Raw genomic sequence first — 20657 nt, 5'->3', positions numbered from 1 at the left:
ATGTAACATCCTATGTGTATGTAGCAGTCTATACTGAGTTGATGGTCACTTACATTCAAACATATTATAAAGCATGACATTTTTACTCCTTCCTCCACATTTTACATATTTGATATCTTATTCTGTATCTTTTTATTTTGTGTATCCCTTGACTAATTTTTGTGCATATAATTGATTTTACTACCTTTGCATTGTAATCTCCTTACTAGTTCTGTAATTGACCTACTACGTTTACTATATGTTTATTTTTGAGACAGAGCATGAGCAGGGGAGGGGTGGAGAGAGAAAGAGATACAGAATCTGAAGCAGGCTCTAGGCTCTGAGCTGTCAGCCCAACGCAGGGCTCAAATTCATGAACCGTGAGATCATGACCGGAGCTGAAGTCAGATGCTTAAGTGACTGAGCCACCCAGGTGACCCGCTCTGTTTATTTTTACCAGTAAGAGTTTTCCTTTCATACTTTTCTTGTAAAGAATTCCCCTTAATATTTCTTATAAGGCCAAATATAGTGTTCTTGGTTGTAGGTTTTATCCCCTCAGCACTTTGCATATATCCTGCCCTTTCCTCTGGACTGTAAAGTTTCTGCTGAAAAATCAGATGATAGCCATAATTATGGGGTTTCCCTTGTGACTATTTATCTCTTGTCTTTAAGATTCTCTCTTCATCTTTAATTCTTGCAGTTTAATTATTATGAGTCTTGGTGTGGACATCCTTGGGTTCATCTTATTTGGGGCTCTCTGCTTCCTGGACCTGAATGTCTATTTCCTTTCCCAAATTAGGGAAGTTTTCAGATGTTATTTCTTCAAATAAGTTGTGCCTCCTTCTGTCTTCTCCTTCTAGGATCCCTATAATGTGAATTTTATTATACTGATGATGTTGCAGAGGTCTCTTAACCTGCCATTATTTATTCTTTTTGCTCTTCAGCTTGGTTGCTTCCTTGCCCTGTCTTCTAGATCCCTGATGCATTCTTTTGCATCCTGTAATCTGTTGATTCCCACTAGTTTATTTCTCATTTCAGCTATTGTATTCTTCACCTCTGATTGGTTTTTATATTTTCTCTCTCTCTGTTGAAGTTCTGAGTTCATCCACTCTTCTCTCAAGTCTGGTGAGTATATGACCATTACTTTGAACTCTTCATCAGGCATATTGCTTACCTCTGTTTTATTTTTGTCTTCTTTCATTTGGGACATATTCCTCTGTCACTTTGTCCAACTCTGTGCTTGTGTCTATGTGTTAAGTAGGTCAGCTATGTCTCCTGATCTTGAAAGTGGTGGGGTCCTGTTGTAAACTGTAGAGGAATCCCTAGTCACTAGAACCGAGAACTCCAGGAACGTCCCCTGTGTGGCTACATGTGCCCTCCTGTTGTGGCTGAGCTGTGACCGCTGCAGGTGCACTGGTACGCAGGGCTCGTTCCCGGTGAGGCCTGGTTGCAGCTACCGTGGGTGTGCTGGTGGGCAGGGTCTGCCTCCTGTGCTGCTGGCTTGGGGGCTTGCTGGTGGGCAGGGTGGGTGCTCGGCTCGGCTATCTGCGAGGTAGTGAGCCACCGTGACTGCGAAAGGTGTGCTGGTTGGGTGGGTCTGCTTCCCTCCCCTGCCCAGGGCAGGTCCACAGAGGATTGACACCGGGGGCAGGGTAGATGAAGAGTGCTAGAACCGAGTCCTGAAAGCCTCTGGCTATCTAGGCTGAGGAGGGGCAACAAAAATGGCACCTGTCAGCACTTTGATTTCCAGAGAAAGCCCCTGCAGATGCCTGCCCCACTGGCACATATCCTAAAACTAGTCAGTAAATCTCCACGTATAGGCCCAGGTGCTTTTCAGACAGTGTCTTTTGTGCTGTATCTTGGGCCGTTTTTAGCTTACTAGCTCTTCAAGGGTGGGGACTCCGTTTCTTACAGCCTTCCAGCTCTTCTGGAGTTAAATCTTGCTGATTTTGAAAGCCAGACATATGGAAATTCCCCTTTCTGGTGCAGGTCCTGAGGGTGCTCGGTGTGTGCGCTGATCCCCTTGCTCCTCTGTGCTGATGATGTCCCTTCCGTTTGTGGGCAGTTGTGCCAGGGCTTTGGTTCCAGACTGCATTTCTGCTCCTCCTACCCTTTGCAACGTAGCCTTCTCTGTACGATTAGCTGTGGAGACTCAGTTGTGTCAGTCTTCAGGCCATCCTCAGAGGCAGTTGCATAGATGTAGTTGTTGCCTCTGTGGGACGAGGTGGGCCCGGGATCTTCCTGTTGCGCCATCTCCCTCCAAGCCCTGGAAGCTGTTCCGAACCCCCTGTGCGCACCTCTGTTCCGCTGGGGTCTGGAACCATTGTGCTTTTCCACCTACTAGTTTGTTACCACTTTCTAAATATCCAGACAGAACCATCATCTAATCTGATATGCAGTTCAGTTTCTTAGCCAGTTGCCTTTCTCAGAGGAATACTGGCATCTAGCATTGCCATTCTGATTCAGTGTGCTTTAGCCAGGTGGGGGGAGCAGAGGCAACGGCAGTTGCTTTTTTTCTTTCCCCAAAGTGTTGAGAGAACACTCAGAGGCTGGTTCATATTTTTCAAACAGTCCCTCAAGTGATTTTGAATTAGAAATCCTGATTTGTTTTCATAAACGAGTTTGTGTAATTTTTTGATAGCTTTGTTATTTATCCTATTTTGTTTTTACACCAAATCAGAAGAATTGCCTTTCTTATAAACATCCTTAAGGAATAAACCAATTTTTAATTTAGGTATTTACATCAATTGTGCTTTTTTCTCCTAGGTGTCCTCTTTAAGAAATGAAAAACGAGGTTCATCATCTCTCCTCTCTGCCCCAGAAGGCGGTTCCGTGGAATTTGTTGGCCAGCATCCTCAGGGCACAGGAGCATATTACATGGAAACCTACTTAAAAAAGAAGCGTGTATACTGAGTTAAGTTTTCTCCTTAGAGCCTCCTAAGGTTTTTTGCAGTATCTCTGCTGTTCATCGCTGCCTTAACTACATTCAGACTAGCCATATCCTTTAAATACGGGTTTCTAATTTCCCAGAAGGAACTGTATAGTGCAGCAAGCAGAATTGCCAAATAAAAAATAAGTAGCAATAAGACAATTGAGGACATTTTCCATTAGCATTAGATGCATCTTAATGTGGTATTAACTTACAGTCCACTGAAGAATTTAACAATGTTCCGGTATTCCTTGTCTAGGACTGGGAATAATTTTGACACCAGATATAAAAGTGTGAAGCAATAAATGGGAAACAGTCTTGTTTCCTGAGCCTTAGAAGAATGAGTTTCTTATATGCCAGTGTGCATTTCAGTTGACTTTCCCTAGAAATAACTCATAGATTTTTAGGACTTTTTCCTAGAACTATAAGATTGCGAGTACAAAAATGCAGTGGTGGTAATGCAAACTAATTACCCCCACGCCAGCCCTGCAGTATAAAACCCAGAGTGATAGTGATATCCAAGTTATACACAACTACGAATGCTTTACTTTTAATGTTACATACCATTTATACCTTTTGTGAAAAACAAGGTATTTTTTTAAAAAGTAGCTTTGGTGAAGTTATTTCAGGGGTTGGCAGCCTACACCCTGGGGTCAAGTTCAGTCATCCCTGTTTTTATATCGTCTGCAAGCTGAGAGTGATGTTTATATTTTTAAGTGAAGTAGAAACGATTTGAATTCTTGAAGTTCAAATTTCAGTGTCTATATAAAATTTTATTGGAACACAAATCTGTTCATTCATTTACATACTGTCTATGGCTACTTTTGTGCCCTCGTGGCAGTGCTGAGTAGCTGTGACAGAGATCATATGGTCTGCAAAACCTAAAATATTGTCTGGACCTTTTGTGGGGAAAGTGTGCTAACCCTTGATCTAATAGCACGAATTCCCTAATCCTTTAACTTTTGCAACAGACTTGTAAGCAGCAAGCAATATAGTTTCTGCATCTGATTTCATGGCATAAACTAGTAATGATCTAATTGCTACAACAAGGTCTATTTTGATCCTCAAATGCCCTATTTCCACACTCAGTACTGCTCTTTCTGAAGGAGTACTATGGATTAAGAGTGTAACGATTTTGAGTTAGCGAGTTGTACCTCACTTTCTGCTTTGTCTCTTACTCTTTTGTAGTATTAGGCTGAAAAGTTAATTCAATTTACTTCTGTAAGAATTGTGTTTATTGCATATAACTTTCAACATCACCATTTCCTGAAGACTTTGGTGTTGAAAAACCCTTTGCTGTCTAGGAATTTCCACGTTTGTTCCTTGTTATGAGACTGTAATTGAGGATATGGAGTTTAGGTGTCTCAATGATCCTAGTCTTTCTGAAATCAGATTAAATAGTAATTCGGTTGGGAGACAAGTTTTGACTATAAGGTACCCTATTTTAATTATGAAGTTTAAAATTAGTACACATATTGTAGGACTTGTAAAAAAAATTTACTCGGTCTAATTCATTTTACATATTAACTTCTATTCGAAAATGACAGCTACAAAGCTAATGTCTGAGAAGTAAACTGCCTCTAAGTGACTGGCACCAGTTTTTAACTCAGCAGATGAATAATGGTTTCTCCACATTCTGTACTTCACCTTCCCATCTCCCACTGCATTAAGCATTTTCAGTGCTTAGTCACACCTCTCCCACAGTAAACGTAAATCAGAGCTGCAAAATGAAAGCACAAAGACCTTGAAGGAACGAAAAGAGATTCTGGATTAGAGCACATGAGGATCTGCCATCTGTACTGGCCTGTGCCCTGTCATCATTGGACATAACAGATAAATCAAGTGGTATGTGTTTGCAATGAGGACCATTACCAAACTCCCCCACCCCCTGCAAAGTCTATACTGTTATTTTTCTATGTAAACAAATTGTCTGAATGCTTTGAAAGTGAAATCTTAATATTAAAAGGCATATGCATGTGAAGTCTCTAGTATATTTATTTGTATAAAGAGTAAACAAAAGTGCATATAGAGTGGCCACAGGTTTGATACAGACAGAGACCTTGGTGATGTAGGGTTATTGAACAAATTTAAATGGCAAGTTTATTGTTGCCATTGCATCAATCCAGAACTCTTTCAGGCTCAAAAGGTGAAAAGTAATGACATCAAATAGTATTGACAGAGGTTTTCATTCTTGGTCATAAAGGTCTTACGGTTCACACTGAATCAGATGAGACATTTTTGATTACCCAGCTACCTCCAAGCAAACTGAAAACGGTCTAGTAGATCCTGAACTCTCGTAGACTGTTAGGTACTAAAACAGTGACTGGTTGCATCCAAAACCAGTGCTGGAACAGCTTACCCCGAAGAGGTTGAGTTCTAAAAGGATCTACGTGGGCATCTCTGAAAAGCATGTAGGACAGTATCCAGGGTCTTGGAGTCAGTTCTGATTAAAGATGCACTGGCACAGGCTTGGTTCTCAAGAATGAACATGCAGCAAAGTATCTATTCCACAGCCGTCCCCCTGGGTATGAGCCATTCAAAAATCAGTACTTGGTCACCCGAGGGGGCAGGAGCTAAGCCACTGAAGAAACAACTCAAACTTTAAGTCCTACTGGTGACAGGAATACACTCATCTTTGTATAGAAACAATGATCTACTAACTGGTATCTAATATTTCAAGAATGCTTGGCCTATCACTGTATAGATACTGAAATTCGAGGGCAGGTTAGAGTACTAAGTCCATCCATCTTTATCTTCAATTTATCTGCCGGAAAGCATTTCAGATCAACTGGCAGCTGGGAACAAGTGCTGGGGTCAGCTCCTCTTGTTTTCTCTTGTGCAACTGTGATGGTAAACTAGCCAAACAAAATCTTTCCAAAAGGAGGAGTGCTTAAGTGCTTTCTGTTGTTGTGGTTGCCATCATTTGTTACTGGTGCCAAATTTAAAGAGGGAAGTACTTACACATAATGAGCACCGCAGTGTGCCTTGTACACGCCCAAATACAAATTTTTTCCATTAAAATTTCTTTTTAAAATGGCTCGGTATTGGTTGGGAAAGGAGGACTTGATACACAGGAGTTTAAAGGCTATTCATGCTTCTTATTTTAAAAGTGCTTCTAAAAGTGCTTCAAATCCTTTAATTAGGTTCTGAAAAGTTGTCCTATTAGTTGGTTGGAATTCCCAGCACTTTCTCATGAGTTGATAAACCTGTGAGGAGGAAAAAAAAAGGTAGATGACTTTCCTTATTACTCCATTACTCTTGTTAACTGAAAGTATTATTTATGAACTATAGTTATCACATTTCCTAGATCTTAACATTTGAGAAGCTCATGAATTGACCTTCCAAAAAATCCACGTCATTATATCTCAGTATAGACTCCCATTTCCACACTGGTCGTTCTTAGACCTTTGAGATGCACTGAAGAATACGTACGAGTGAAAGTCTTAAAAGCTCAATTCACTTGAGAATACAGAAAACCGAGTGTCATAAATGCTACGGACTCCAGTACAGTTACAGTTGTCCCGTGAACAACACGGATTTGAGCTGTGCGGGTCCAGTTATCCCCGGAGCTGTTCGACTAAATAGAATACAGCGCTATAAAAAACATTTGCAGAACCGTGCTACTTGTTATCAGGAAGGCTTCCAGTCAACACTAAAGTTACATTCAGATTTTCAGCTGTAGGAGGTCAGCGCCCCCAATGCCACGAAGGTCAAGGGGTTGACGGTACCCATACTTGTCACAATCCAGCTACACCAGAATATGCTCCTTTAGGGTGCTCGCTGAGGTGAGCCTACTTCTGGAGGGAATCCTTACTTTCAGCATAGCTGTCATCTGCCCCAAAGATGATTTGTCAGACGTCTGATCTGAGATCCAGCTTTAGAAAGTTACTTTAAAAACTACTTTTCTACTACTTTCCACTCCTCCACCTCTACCCCCAAACCCTTGCTCGAGGAGTTCAAGCCCTGAAAACATAATACAAATTGAGTTTAGTACTGTAAAATGGCCCACAGATACCTCATCTGGGCAGTTAGGTGGACAGGGCAAACGTTTTCCTTCTTTTAACGTGTTCACAAGTCTTGTGACTGTCATCTGGCCATGCGTTGGGCCTATCATTTTCAGGAACAACTATGTAAAGTAAAACCAAAGAAAATACTTTAGCACATATTTATGTAACACCAGGTTAAGGTAAAATTCCTAGAATTAACTGGAAATTAATAAACAGACTCTTCTCCTTACCAACCGTAAATGAGAGTTCAAAATCTTGATTCACTCTCAATGGTTAGTCTATAATCTAGCTCTCAGACTCTACCAACCATTCCCTCCCCTGGTTGAAGGGCCTGTCCCAGTGACAATGATCTCATTTACGAACACATGAGGCTCAACCAAGGTCCTACGTGCTGCTCCCCCATTCTCCCAGGAAACTGTCCCTGGACTCCTCACACAGGTAAGATCCTTGAAAACTGGTGTTGTTTTCTAGAACTTTGGCTCGTACTGAAACAGGACTGGAGAGAGCCACAAATAAGTGTCAAGTGGCAACCACGTCAAATGGAAAAGTGACACTGTCCATTATAACACACTGACTAGAGTCTACGCAAGAACAAAATTTACACATTTTAACTGGGTGTGAGGTTCAGATGAAGGGACAAGGAAGACTTACTGCCATGGGGCTGGAATCGGAGTCACAGTAAGTGAGCAGCTCATGCAGAGTCACTCCAAACGACCAGACGTCAGAGGCGATATAAAATTTACACTGAATTAAACATTCTGGAGCATACCTGAAAGAATGCAGAACGTGAAACTTCATTTTTCGGGGAAGGATATTTCAATAAACATTATAGAGTAATTCTGAAAAATCACCTCTTTGGTTTTTCTTGGTGTTTAATACATTAACCACACATACGCTGAAGTACACATCTGACATGTCCAACAATACTGTTACAGGCTCTCTGTAGCACGGAGTTACTTTAAAATATTAGTTTGCGCTCATTTCACGGAGCACGTGTTGTCCACGAGGAGGAGGTGGCAGAGGACGGAAGGCCCCAGGTTTTCTTTCAAGTTCAAAATTAGCAATGACCTCGCTGCCCAGCCCTCTTCCAAGGTCAACTGTTCCAGTAGATGATACCCAACGGCCCAAGACAGAAATGGAGCCCCCCCGCCCACATCTAGTTTTCTAAATACTTTTCAAACCTACTCCTCTTAAGCCCCAATGTCACTGTCCCAGTTCACACCCTCATGAGTTCTGGCTGCATCAGACTTCCTGGCTCTAGTCTTGTTCCCCTCCCATCCACAGTGATCTTTTTAGATTCTCCACCCCCACTCCCACCCCCACCCTCCCCTGCCGGGGAGGAGCAGAGAGACACAGAATCCCGAGCAGGCTCCATACTCAGTGCAGAGCCAGACATGGCTCGATCTCACAACTGTGAGATCATGACCTAAGCCTAAGTCAAGAATCAGACGCTTAACCGACTGAGCCACCCCGGTGCCCCCACAGTGATTTTTTTTTTTTTTTAAACAAAAGCTGCCATTCTTAAACCCTCTCATGGTATCCCAAAACTCTTGGGGTAGAGGGAGTGCTAGCTCTGTGACTCGGCTTCCAGTGCTCTGCCTTAGCAAGTCCTTGAGACCTCCCACTTCGTGATCCAGCCACACCGAGCTGATTCAGGTCCTGGGACAGTCACTGCTCTCATCTCATTCTTGCTAGTCACACATGCCGCCTTCTAACCATTCTTCTAACCCCCATGGATCTTTTTAAAATCTTATGTTTACAAGACTTCCAGAAAACCAAGCCTGAACCCTTCTATGCTTATGATACTATGATATTGGCTGTCCCATCCATTAAATTCTCAACTCAGTCTGCTTGTTCACCACATATCTCTGAGAGTACCCAACACAAAGCAGGACCCTGATACACACTGATGAATTCTGAATAAGGCTTAGGCTCCATAGGTGGGAGAGATCTACGTTTGTGTCTATGCAGGATGCACCTCAGAGGAACCGCTCTGTTCTGCAGGAGCCATGGAGTAGGGGCTTAAACAGACTCTCCCCTGGATGGTGCTCCAGGCTGCAAGGGGTCAGTCAGGCTGCAGCCTCCTGACCAAGATACCCCGGTGATCTGTAAGCAGACAGCCAAGTTGTGTGCCGGGCGAGCTGTGCTCTGCTCTGTCTGGGACCTCCCTGCACTGGTCAGAGCCTACTTCATCACCTCCTTCCCATTCTGTGCGAGCATGTGACCCCTGCAACGACTGACGGGGGCAAGGACTGTGTCAGTGAATGCTCTCTCCTGGGAAGCTGGAGATGCTGACTGGGTGGCTCATGTCCTCCCCTCCTTGGAAGATGGTATCGTATAAACCTCAGGCATTTCTGTGCGGGTTGCTTTTAGGGAAACAGTCTAAAAGAGGTTTCTTGAAGGCAAAGCTCAATCAATCCCAAATGTTCTAAGCTCTTTCTAACCTTGACTTAGGCAGGAGGAATAAAAGACATTAACATAACATTAGACTCAGTTACCAAAACACAGGGCTGTCCCGATCATCCTTGACTGTGTAGTACTCTTTGTCGGTTTCAATGGCTTTGGTTAAACCGAAGTCTCCAATTTTCACTTGGTGCTCACTCTCAACGAGGACATTTCTTGCTGCTAAGTCCCGGTGAACGTACTGCCGAGACCCCAAGTAGTCCATCCCCTGAGGGAGAGAAGTCAATGTAGAGTCATTTGTTAACGGTCAGTTCAGGCCATGTTTTGTATCCATCGCTGCATCTCAGGAAAGCACAAATGCCGTTTCATTTACCTGTCATGCATTTTTGTTGTTGTTGTTTTTACTTTAATGCAAGTAAAACCAACCCAATTCAAAGAAATACATATTAAATCACCCATATTAACAACTCAGCTCGTTTTGTCAGTACTGGCTAATTTTCATCCAAATCATGCAGAGCAATATGAACTCAGGTACAATTACTGGAAAGCTTCCCCCTGCAGTCTAATTACAAACCAATTACCCAGGACAGAATGCCTGATTTTTTAATCTTTAACATGCTTTTTTTTTTTTACCTTACAAATCTGAACAGCATATTTTAACTGTTGTTTGAGGTTAATTTTGTTCTTATTCTTTGGAAGATATTCCTTAAGGCTTCCTGAAGGTAGAAACTCCATGATGAGCTTAATACCATTTCCTCCTGTCAAGAAAAGAACACCCATCAGGACAAGGCTGCCAGATGAAGGAACCGTGGGGGAGTAGAGGGTGCAGGATCAGGAGACACAGGCCCCGAACTGATTTCAGTGTCACTCCCCACCCCGAATCCCAGGCAAGCTACTTAACCTCTTTAAGCCCCTGAACCTCAGGATCCTCAGCAGTGAACAGAGATAGTGACACGTGTGTACAGAACCCAGTCATCAGCACCCCGTGAGCTAACAGTGCTCTGCGAACAACCACAGATGACTGATTTTTAAAACTTATGAGCCACATCATTTCATTACCAGTTTTAGAGTATAATATGTGGGTGTTATATTGGCTTGTAAAAAAAGAGATACTTATTAGTAAATACCACTTGCCACCTTGATCGGTGGCACTGGCCATATAACCCCAGAAGCTCCCTTAGTTTTCACACCAACCCCACTTTGCACAACATACCGTCTTCTGTACAGATGCCTTTGTACTTCACAATGTTCTCATGATAGAGGTTCCTTAAGATTTCAATTTCCTTCTTCAGATCAGCTATGTGGTTACCTCCACTCTCAGGCTTCAGGGATTTGACAGCCACCTGCTCCCCGGTATTGTCACCCTCAGGGTCGTATCTGCAGAGCTCAACCTTCCCAAAGTGGCCCTGGAAGGAAAGATGCACGTGCCTGATGAGAAAAGCCCCACCCCGGGCCAGCAGGAACACTCAGAAGATGACGCTTGCTCCTCGTGCTGTTCCCACGAAGGCCAGGGGTACACAGCACAGTCCAACCTTACAGGCAGCAAACTGCCCCCCCACCCTTCCCCACCCATCACAGCCCCTTCTCTCTTGGTCCCACATGCCATCCCCTCTATTACTGAGCTAAGACAAGGAAGTATCAGGGGACTATTGAACCAACACATCGATCCCAGTTTCCGTGAAAACACAGCCCACAAGGAAGGTTATTTCTGGACCTGCAGGATGACTATGGCATTCTCTGACAGCCACGGGCCCAGGCAGCGGGGCAGGCGCCACGACGTGGCTGAAAAGGGCACTGCGCGATGGGTGTTCAGGAGACGTGGGGTCAGACTTCTCCTGAGCCACCGGACAGGGAAGGCCCAGTGACCCAGTCTTCTGAGCTGGCTCCAGAGGCACTTGATGTGCACAGACCCTCAGGGTGTTGTGAGGCACTAAGGACACTGTTATGTGCCCAGCACACGGCCCGGGCACACAGAAGACACTCCACACAGGACATAGTCTGTTCGCTTAACTCAACTATTGAAAATCTGTATTTAGACACAAATCCCAGTAGCTTTTCTGGTCACCTTAACCGTTAGGAAACTCCCATTCGAGGTCCAAGGGAAAACTGACATTCTGTGTGGCCTTCTGTGTAGTAAATATCCCTTATTTAAGCAGCCGCACAGCAAAGTCCAAGATAGGGACTTTTCTGTTTCTACCACATCTATACCTATTCCCCCATATCTCTCTCTTTCCATTCTCTTCCACCCCTTGGAGAAAAATCGAGTCTGGAGGGAGCAGACCAACATCCTGTGTGCATATCCAGCCACCTGGACAGGCAGGTATATGCACACTGCTGCCGTGTGCCAAGTGGAGACTCCTCCGTAATTCCAGTAGCCCAGGGAAAACCCAGTGAGATGCCTTCTCTTCATAAATCTTGGCCCAGAAACAGAGAGAATGGAGAGTGGTTTTAGACGCAGAAGAGGTCAGACGGTCAGCAGGGGACTCCAGCCTAACTTGCCTCTCCCAAGTCACGGATTCTCTTCAAGAACCGCTTTTCAAAATGTGTGGGATCCACTTCGGTTGCCGGCTTTCGTTCTGAAACAATGTCTGGATCTAGGAGAGGAGGAAAGAAACCATGCTAAAAAGGAGTGACTGCCGTCCACAGGCTCCTAGTTATTCTGCTGCTTCCCCGGGGAACTGGCTGGTCTCATGCAAACACTGCACGACAGGGTCTTACTCTGCTCCTCCAGTTTATTGATGTCTCTCATGATGGCTCGGAAGAAGGGTCTCTGGTTGGGGTCATAGTTCATACAGCGGGTCATGAGGTCAGCCAGCTCCTTACAAGATGGTGTCACTGGCCGGCACCGGCTTTCATAGAATCGCTCTTTCTGTAAAGAAGAAAACCACATGGGAGAAACCAAAGGTACCACTCACTAACCCTTCAGCGCCAGTTACCATCCTAATTTATTTCCCCGATAGCTCTGCATAAAAGCAGGTTTCACAAACCTGTGTTACTATTGCCTAATTCCGGCCTGGGGAAATGTTAGTCCCCATACTAAAATCCAAATTCAAGTCAGATGGGCGGTAGACCCAGGCCTGAACCTGCTGCATTCTAGTGCAGTCATGCAGCCTTCCTGGAATACAACTTGGCAGACTCTTCAAATCCTTTGACTCATTAATTCCAACTATAAAATGACTCAGAAGTCAGATATAAACAAAGATTTATGTTCAAAGATACTCCCTGCAGAATTAGACAGCACATTACAAATTTAAAAACAACCTAAATGCCAAATATAAAATTAGTTAAGTAAATTTGAGCTTAATGAAACAACTCTTACGTTAAATTTGTAAAATTTTAAGACATATTTAATTATGCAGGAAAGTACTCCCAATATTAAATTAAGAAGTAGAGCCTATATAACTATATCTAGCATGGTCTCGGTTGTGTTTAAACAAGACAGACAGAAACAGACTGAAAGACAAAATACCAAAGGGCTAACTAGTGGTGAGGAGCGACTGGAATATGATGACTGCTGTTTTTTCTTTTTCATAGTTTTCTATATTTTCCAATTTTCAACTGTTTATTACTTCAAAGTTCTAAAACAAATAATTGATACTACTTTTAAAAATTAAGGGGCACCTGGGTGGCTCAGTCGGTTAAGCGGCCGACTTCGGCTTGGGTCATGATCTCACGGTCCGTGAGTTCGAGCCCCGCGTCGGGCTCTGTGCAGACAGCTCAGAGCCTGGAGCCTATTTCAGATTCTGTGTCTCCCTCTTTCTCTGCCCCTCCCCTGCTCATGCTTTGTCTCTCTCTCTGTCTCAGAAATAAATAAACGTTAAAAAAATTCAGAAAAAAATAAAAATAAAAATAAAAAAATAAAAATAAAAATTAAGTGAAACCATGACCTTCCAGTTAAAAAAAAAATGTTTATTTATTTTTGAGAGACACAGAGAGAGCACAAGTGGGAGACAGACCGAGAGAGAGGGAGAGACAGAATCCGAAGCAGGCTCCAGGTTCTGAGCTGTCAGCACAGAGCCCAATGCAGGGCTTGAACCCACAAACTAAGAGATCATGCCCTGAGCCGAAGTCGGACACTTAATCGACTGAGCCACCCTGGCACCCCTACCCTCCAGTTTCTAGTGAATCTCATGAGTACTGGTTTCTCCTCTGTCCCTGGGGATCCTTGTTGGAAGTGGGGAGACCTCAGAGGATGAGGAAGAGGAGGAGCTGGAACTGAGCTGGGAGCTGCTCTCGCCTCAGTGTCACACTCGCTTCCCCGCTCTGGCACAGCCAGGTGGAAAGGCCATCCAAACCCATCAAGGGTACTTGGGAGGAGAGAGGGAGCCCTCTTTTATCAAAGGTACAGGCCCTTCCTTACGCCATTCCTGCATGCTGCTTAGCCCTGAGTACACAGCAGGTGCTCAATAGATACTGACTTTTCTCCAAAAACCCTAGAATGAAAATCCCAAATAGCAGAGTTATAGATCTGAGGGCTTCCCTGCTGGTTTTGACTTAACTCCACTTTCCCAAGCCCTGTACTATGTTTACCTGGCCAAAGTTAACTGGTTAAACATTCTACCTCTTCAGGATCTCCTACAGGTGCACCCTCCACTCTGGATTTCCATTGCCACCTCCTGTCTCTGTCCTCACCACTGAGAGCCTCAAAGCATGTGGTCACTCCTTAGCCTGTCCATCCTAACCATGGTGTCTAGAAGACCCATCCCCATGCCGACCTCTAAGCACCTCACTTCTCCACGTGAACTCATGAGTGTCCCACATCACCCCTAAGTACAATTCTGTAGCCTGGAATTTAGGGCTTCCAATAATCTGACCCCAAATAACCTTTCCCACCTTACCACCTGTCATTCCTCTCCATGCTTAAGGCAAACGAAACCACTCATTGCTTCCCACGGACAACTGAAATGCCACCTTCCCCTGGATTTTGATCAATCCCTCCCAGCTCAAAGTGATGCTGCTTCCCCCATAAATACACGAGACACATTCCAATAATTGAACCACTGAGTCAGGATCAGTGGTCCTTGATTGTCATTTTACTACTTTATCCCTTTAGAGTTACAGTCTTCACACTTTCTACCAGTAAATTTAAGAGTGGTTCAGACCTTTCTGGTTTTGCACTGTAGCTGAGGGACCCAGGCATGTGCTGGGGCTCCCTGCGTCTCCGTTACCTGAACTGTGAAATGAAGGTGATGGCACTGCTGTATCTAAGTTGCAGGATTCTTAGGCCGCTGGTTTCACATATTATGTGAAGAATCCTCGTTCTTGCTATTATAGGCGAACTCTCCTAACCACACCCTAAGGTCCTCAAGGGAAGCCAAGGCCTGTGTCTATTTTATAGTGAGCCTCCAGCTTTTTTTTTTTTTTTTTTTTTTTTTTTTAATTTTTTTTTTTCAACGTTTTTTATTTATTTTTGGGACAGAGAGAGACAGAGCATGAACGGGGGAGGGGCAGAGAGAGAGGGAGACACAGAATCGGAAACAGGCTCCAGGCTCCGAGCCATCAGCCCAGAGCCTGACGCGGGGCTCGAACTCACAGACCGCGAGATCGTGACCTGGCTGAAGTCGGACGCTTAACCGACTGCGCCACCCAGGCGCCCCAGAGCCTCCAGCTTTTACTTCGAACAATGCCTCGCAGTAGAAACTCAACAAGTATCTGTGTTAATTTTGCTAACAGGTACTTCAAATCTGAGATAAACACTACCATAATGTACTACTGAGCACATATCGTGTGCCTGGCATTGTGCATGCATTATTTCATTATTTACTTAATCTTCACAACAGCCCTGCAAAATAGGTAGTATTTATCCCCATTTTACAGATGATGAAACTGACAGGGAAGTTAAGTGACACTTTCGAGGTCACACAGTCAGTAAGCCTGTGGAGGACAGTCAAAGCCGCCTCCATCTCTTCCCACAACATGAGGCTCCCTGACAACTGCTGAGACGTTCACGAGGGCTCAAGGAGTCCTCACTCAGCTCTCACCCCGGAAAGCAACTGCTCACCTCAATCAGTGTCTTGTCTTTCAGAGGGATCTCGCCATTGTAGCAGATTTCCCAGAGTGTGGTTCCAAAGCTCCATTTGTCAGCGGCCACACTCAGGTTCTTGGAGTCTTCAACACACTCGGGAGCAATCCACGGGATTCGTTCTATGCACTCTGGAAAAAGACCAGAGAGATTTCCAGATCAGTTTCTGGAAATGCCAGGGTTGTAAATCACTGTCATTGCAGCAGAAACTGTGAGCTAACGAAGAAACTATTTTAAGCAGTGCTTTCCAAACATGGGCCCGGGGGGAGTTTGTGAAGGGTGCCACTTTCCAGGCCTCTCCACCCTGGCACGTGCTCCACCATGCAGCAGTCTTAGGGCCAGCAGACGTGTCCATTTATCACAAGCCCCCAGGAGGGTCACATAGGGCCAGGCTTCCGAAGCTCTGGCCTCAGATGACAGCAAAGCACCCTGGGGAAGGCCAACACCCCGGGGAAGGAGAACAAAGGCTTAAGAAAGAAAAGGCAGAGGGGTACCTAGGTGGCTCAGTCGGTTAAGCATCCCACTCCTGATTTCGGCTCAGGTCACAGTTTGTGAGATCAAGGCCCACATCGGACTCTGCACTGACAGGCAAAGCCTGCTTGGGATTCTCTCTCTTCCTCTCTGTCTGCCCCTTCCCCACTTGCCTGTGTGTGTGCTCTCTTTCTCAAAATAAATAAATAAACATTAAAAAAAAGAAGAAAAGGCAGGGAAAGACAAGAGGCCCATACATGCAGAGCAGGCATGGGCTAACCTCACTCATGCATTCTGCACAATCCCCCTGCAATTGTGTGTTTGCTTCGTGTGGGAAAGAACAAGGGAATGAAAGCCTGAGGTGAGGCTGTCCTACATCTCTTGCACCTGGCTACTTCTGCAGCCCTGTTCTGGCTTCCTGCCAAGGCCAGTGATCTGAGTAGACACCCCTGCTGTGTCCCTCAACAAGCACTGTGGCCTCCAGCAACAGCCTCCTGGCTCCTGCTGGAAACAGAGGCAGTCACAGTCAGGCCCACCTCACTGACCCACAAGGCCCAGATGAAATCCCACTGCCTCCCTGAATCACCTCTGTCCCCAGCTAGGTGATATCGCTGTCTCTGAATGCCCATAGCATTTTACCGGCACCTCTTGGGGATACCCAGGCTCCTCTACTAGTTCTGGAGTCACCAGTGTCTGCACCCCAGGTGCTTTCTGAGGACAGGTCCCGGGACAGATTCAGGGCTGAATCTTGGCCGACTGGTGGGAGATGGGCGGGTGAGGGGCACTACATAGGCACTAAAGAATGCTTCCCACTTCCCTGCTAAGGAGTGAATGATTTCAGTTGTATTTGTAAGGCCTGTTTTCATCCTGGTTCCCTTCCAAACTTAGCCCATTCTTTGACCTACTGAACAAAACTCTAAGAGCCCAGCACTGTGCTTGGTGGCTGGCCGTCACAGGCCAGGGCCACGCTGAGATCCTACACACGGCCTCTAAGGCTAAAAGGCAGAGAGTACTACTTGGGCAGTTCTGGTTGCAGTGTCTTCGCTCCTGGGCCTGTCTTTTCCTTCACAGCCCTATAGTTCACGATGACCTCATTCAAAGGCCACAAGAGCACAGCTATCACTTGGGGGCCTCCCCCAACAGCTCACCAACTACAGTGGAGGGCCAGGAGACCCGGCTCCTCTCGACACCTCTGTGACCATCCCTGGGCCCAGCAGCCTCCCTCTGTGCTACCCCAGCACCTTGAACACAGCTCCTTTATCGTCAGGACCACACGTGCCTCGGGTGAGTTTCTCCTACCACACAGCTCCCAGAAGGCAGGGACTGGCCCTCCCTACCCTCCACATCTCCCTCGGCCCCTGGGGCACAGCAGCAGCACCAGATGCCTGTCTGCTAAAGTGTCCTTCTTAAAAGGAAACACACCAGAGCCCTAGCCCCCTTCTCCCTGCTGGCCTGACCTGAATTCAGGCGGGGACAGGGAGGGTGGAAGGGTGAAGGGCACAGATGGGAACTGGGGTGGGAGGAAAGGCAAGACCCACCTTGCCTGGACAGCACGGTGATGGGGATGCCGGGGTCACTGAGCTTGATGAACGGGCCGAACTCGCTGTCGATGCCCTCACGGGCCAAGAGGAGGTTTTTAGTGCACACATTTCCGTGGACCAGGTCTTTATCCTCCTGCAGAGTGAGAAGGGTGAACTCAGTCAAGTTGCCCATGGGGCTGCCCATCTTCCCTCCTTCCTTCACTCCGTTTCCAAGCTTGGCTCCTCACATCATCTCTCCATATTCCCCAGCGACAGCCATGCCCGGGCAGCCTAGCTCTCTCCCCAGTCATCTGTGTGACTCGGGTGTATTGCACCATGGCCCTGCGCCCTGGTCCCCTCACCAGTAAAACGGGGATAATGGCAGAGTGGGCCTCATAGGGCTTTTGTGAGAATGACACCAAGGAGAACGAGTAGGACCCCTGAACGGCTGACCCACGGTAAGCACTACTGACGCTGGCGGTTTCACTCATTTGTGTGACAAGAATCGCACTATTTCCACTCTTACCTACAGTGCAGTACAGAAGTCAGTCCTCTGACGTGATACAATTTCCATCAAAACAGGATTCGTACACAAGCACACGAACAGCCCCAAATGACCAAGGTCGAGGCCACTAAGCACCAGGCACACCTGTGTTTAACCAGAGACCAGGCCCCTCCAGCCCACCTCACCAGAGTCCCTTCCTGCCACCAACCACTCGGGCATTCTGGTTCCTGATGGGGGCCACCACAGACTCCAGAACATACTTACCAAGTAACTCAAGGCACTGGCCAGTTGTTTGGCAACTTTAAACTTCCACGGTGTGGTGAGGACATCGCTTTTCCGGTGCATGAAGAGATCCAGGGGCCCCCCCTCCACAAACTCCTCCACCATGATATCTATAGGCACAAAAGTGGCCACAGTAGGGACAGTATCTTCCCTCACCCCCTGAGGGGAGCCCACTTTACTGACTGGTCCTCGGCTTGGGAGGACACAACCATCCTTGTGAGGTGCAAACAGCAGAATGAGCGCTTACACCTCTGCCCCCGCCCAGAGCGCCTTCTTCTCTCTCAGCGTGCTCACCCCACCCTCCCGGGTCCAGCACGGTGTGCAGTCAGGGCCAGCAACAGTAAACGTTCGAGAAATGAGTGAAAAAAACAAATGGGGCTTAATTCTACATCCACTATTAAGCACAAGAACTGCTGCAAGAGGCAAGAAGCCCAGGCAAGGTAAAGGTGGCATCAGCCCCGAGTCATCCCCACAGCGCCAACGCTCCCAGCCAGGGCAACCTCCCCTTCCACAGCGAATACACTTACTTTCCACATCTCGGACACAGACGCCATAGAGGTACACGATGTGTTTGTGGGAGACCTGCCTCATCATGCTGGCTGCCTCAAAGAAGGCCTGTGGGAGAAGAGGACAAGGAATGCTAAGGGTCAGACTCCACTGCTCTGATGCCAAAGGGGCTCTGCTGGGAGGAAAGTCAATGGGTCCCAGGAAAACTCATCACTGTCATCCCAGGCCCTGAAACTGCTCCCCTGGCCTTGCCTGTCCAGAGGCATTGCTAAGCCGGCTGGGATACGGGATATATTTAGACAACCTAATAGGATACGGAGCCAGCCTGGAAGGAGAGGCTAGCTGACAATTTCCCCATTAGATACGCACATCCACCACTTTCTCTCCATTAAACCTTGAGAAATAACAATGTTTGGCACTGTGTTAGAATAAACAAAAACCCAGGCAGATCTCAGTCAAGACTTGGCTTTATCACTCTAACAGTTTGTGGGATCTTGGGTAAGTCCTTTTACTCATCTGGGCTTTAATTCTGTAGACTGTGAAGTGATACACCAGGGACTATGTAGAGTCCTGGGCTCCACCACAAGGACCTCTAGATAGGAAACAGGAGGACAGTGGGAGGGCCAGGAAGGGACAGGCTGCTCAACCCACTTCATCTTCAATCCTCCCTCACTTATTTTCCACGCCGGCTTTATCTCAGATTGTACTCGAAGAAAGGCATCCAGACTAGATGAGGAGTCTGGAAACCACAAGGCCAAACTAAAGACAAAGGTTCTTCCAAGCTCACTGTGCTCCACTGGCTCCAGAACTGGGGGAGAAGAGGGGACGGGGTTATGAAGGAGACACTTACCAGAGAAATGTCCCTGTGGCTGGGGTCTAAGACTTTGAGGATCACTTTTATTCTCTTTTCTTCGGAAGTTCCTTCGTCATCTTTGTAATCCAGAAGGGTTCCAGAGTAGATGTGCGTCCGCGTGCCTCTCCCAAGGTGCTCGCCCTGAAGAAGGAAGCAGGAGGTTGGGGTGATGACCCCTCTCTGGGGCTGCACTGAGGACCCCAGCAGGGGTGGGGCAAAGGCGAAAGGGCCTCCAAAGATCACAGCCTCCCCATGTCTTGTCCCCGTCAGGCCTCCAAAAGAAATACAAAGCTATTTAACCAAACACAGATGTGGCACTTCCTGGGCCCCAGGAGACAGTTACAGTCCCAAACGGTTCCTTCCCTTCTACTTCCAGGAAACAACCTGTGGCTAAAACATAATCCTGACCAATCATAAAACTTCTAGTAGCGCCACCAATAGCCTCCAGTGACAGCAGCCCCACCCTCACCTCCAAAGTGGACTCAGAGAGGACCCCACAGGGGCAACTCTACTATAGGCTAGGGTACAAAGAAAAGGGGCTTATTAGTGATCATGCTACTGCTCACTGGCCATTTAACTTGAGACATTCTTTCCTCAACTCCTTTCTGTGAACAGGGATAACAATCGTACCTGCCTCCCAGGGCTGTGTTAGAATCAAGTGAAGAGGCAGGTATAAAGGCTCCAGGTACAGAGTCTGGCACATCATGGGCAGAAACGATCTGCTGGCTGATATGTTCTGTTTGATTGCCCTCTAGACCAGGCACTTGTTCGTTTTTCAGCTATCTACCCAGTGTGTGTGTCTGTATATGCACATGCGTGCTAAGCTTTAAAATTTGTGATGCATTTACATGTGGACTTGCCCTCACAATCCCACAGCGGGGGAAGGGTGTCAAGGCAGAGGCAGAGACTGGAAGGATGGGCCTTCAGTATCCTCACATATGAAAGAGAATAATACCACCAAATAACCGGTATGAGGACTAAAAGCCTCATACCCAAAAAGCAAAAAGCCCTTAGCACATAATCATCTGTCTCTAAGGAGTCTCCCAGTTCAAGATTTAATAATTCTGAGTTAAACATTCTTAATATTGGGAAACCAAAATGTGATTCATAAAACTCAGGCACTCTCAAGCTATTGACATTAACCTCGCAAAGTCTGTTAAGTTATGGTGCTATTATTCT

General features: G+C 46.3%; 2 protein-coding genes across 5 annotated transcripts in view; one reads left to right on the top strand and one right to left on the bottom strand.

The window, feature by feature from the left end:
* RAVER2 (ribonucleoprotein, PTB binding 2) overlaps positions 1–4877 on the top strand; it is a 97476-nt gene extending 92599 nt beyond the window's left edge. For both annotated transcript variants that reach the window (XM_049618540.1, XM_049618539.1), the window contains exon 12: positions 2746–4877. In XM_049618540.1, coding sequence (XP_049474497.1) covers positions 2746–2892 — 147 coding nt within the window. In that variant the 3' untranslated portion in view covers positions 2893–4877. The remainder of the gene's footprint in view (positions 1–2745) is intronic.
* JAK1 (Janus kinase 1) overlaps positions 1–20657 on the bottom strand; it is a 692496-nt gene that overhangs the window by 558391 nt on the left and 113448 nt on the right. For 2 of the 3 annotated variants that reach the window (XM_049618533.1, XM_049618532.1), the window contains exons 13-25: positions 19476–19619; positions 18646–18733; positions 18101–18228; positions 17350–17485; positions 15320–15471; positions 12037–12187; positions 11818–11912; positions 10532–10724; positions 9952–10076; positions 9414–9586; positions 7567–7684; positions 6924–7034; positions 5974–6114 (exon numbers count right to left, since the gene is read on the bottom strand). In XM_049618533.1, the coding sequence (XP_049474490.1) occupies positions 6007–6114; positions 6924–7034; positions 7567–7684; positions 9414–9586; positions 9952–10076; positions 10532–10724; positions 11818–11912; positions 12037–12187; positions 15320–15471; positions 17350–17485; positions 18101–18228; positions 18646–18733; positions 19476–19619 (1722 nt within the window). In that variant the 3' untranslated portion in view covers positions 5974–6006. Of the gene's footprint in view, positions 1–4885; positions 6115–6923; positions 7035–7566; positions 7685–9413; positions 9587–9951; positions 10077–10531; positions 10725–11817; positions 11913–12036; positions 12188–15319; positions 15472–17349; positions 17486–18100; positions 18229–18645; positions 18734–19475; positions 19620–20657 lie in introns of those variants that run through there. The other variant, XM_049618531.1, reaches the window with a different exon arrangement.

This window comes from Panthera uncia (genome assembly GCF_023721935.1).
Source record: "Panthera uncia isolate 11264 chromosome C1 unlocalized genomic scaffold, Puncia_PCG_1.0 HiC_scaffold_4, whole genome shotgun sequence".
Classification (NCBI taxonomy): Eukaryota; Metazoa; Chordata; class Mammalia; order Carnivora; family Felidae; genus Panthera; species Panthera uncia.
The sequence above is the reverse complement of the archived record's forward strand: the minus strand, read 5'-3'. Positions and strand labels throughout refer to the sequence as shown.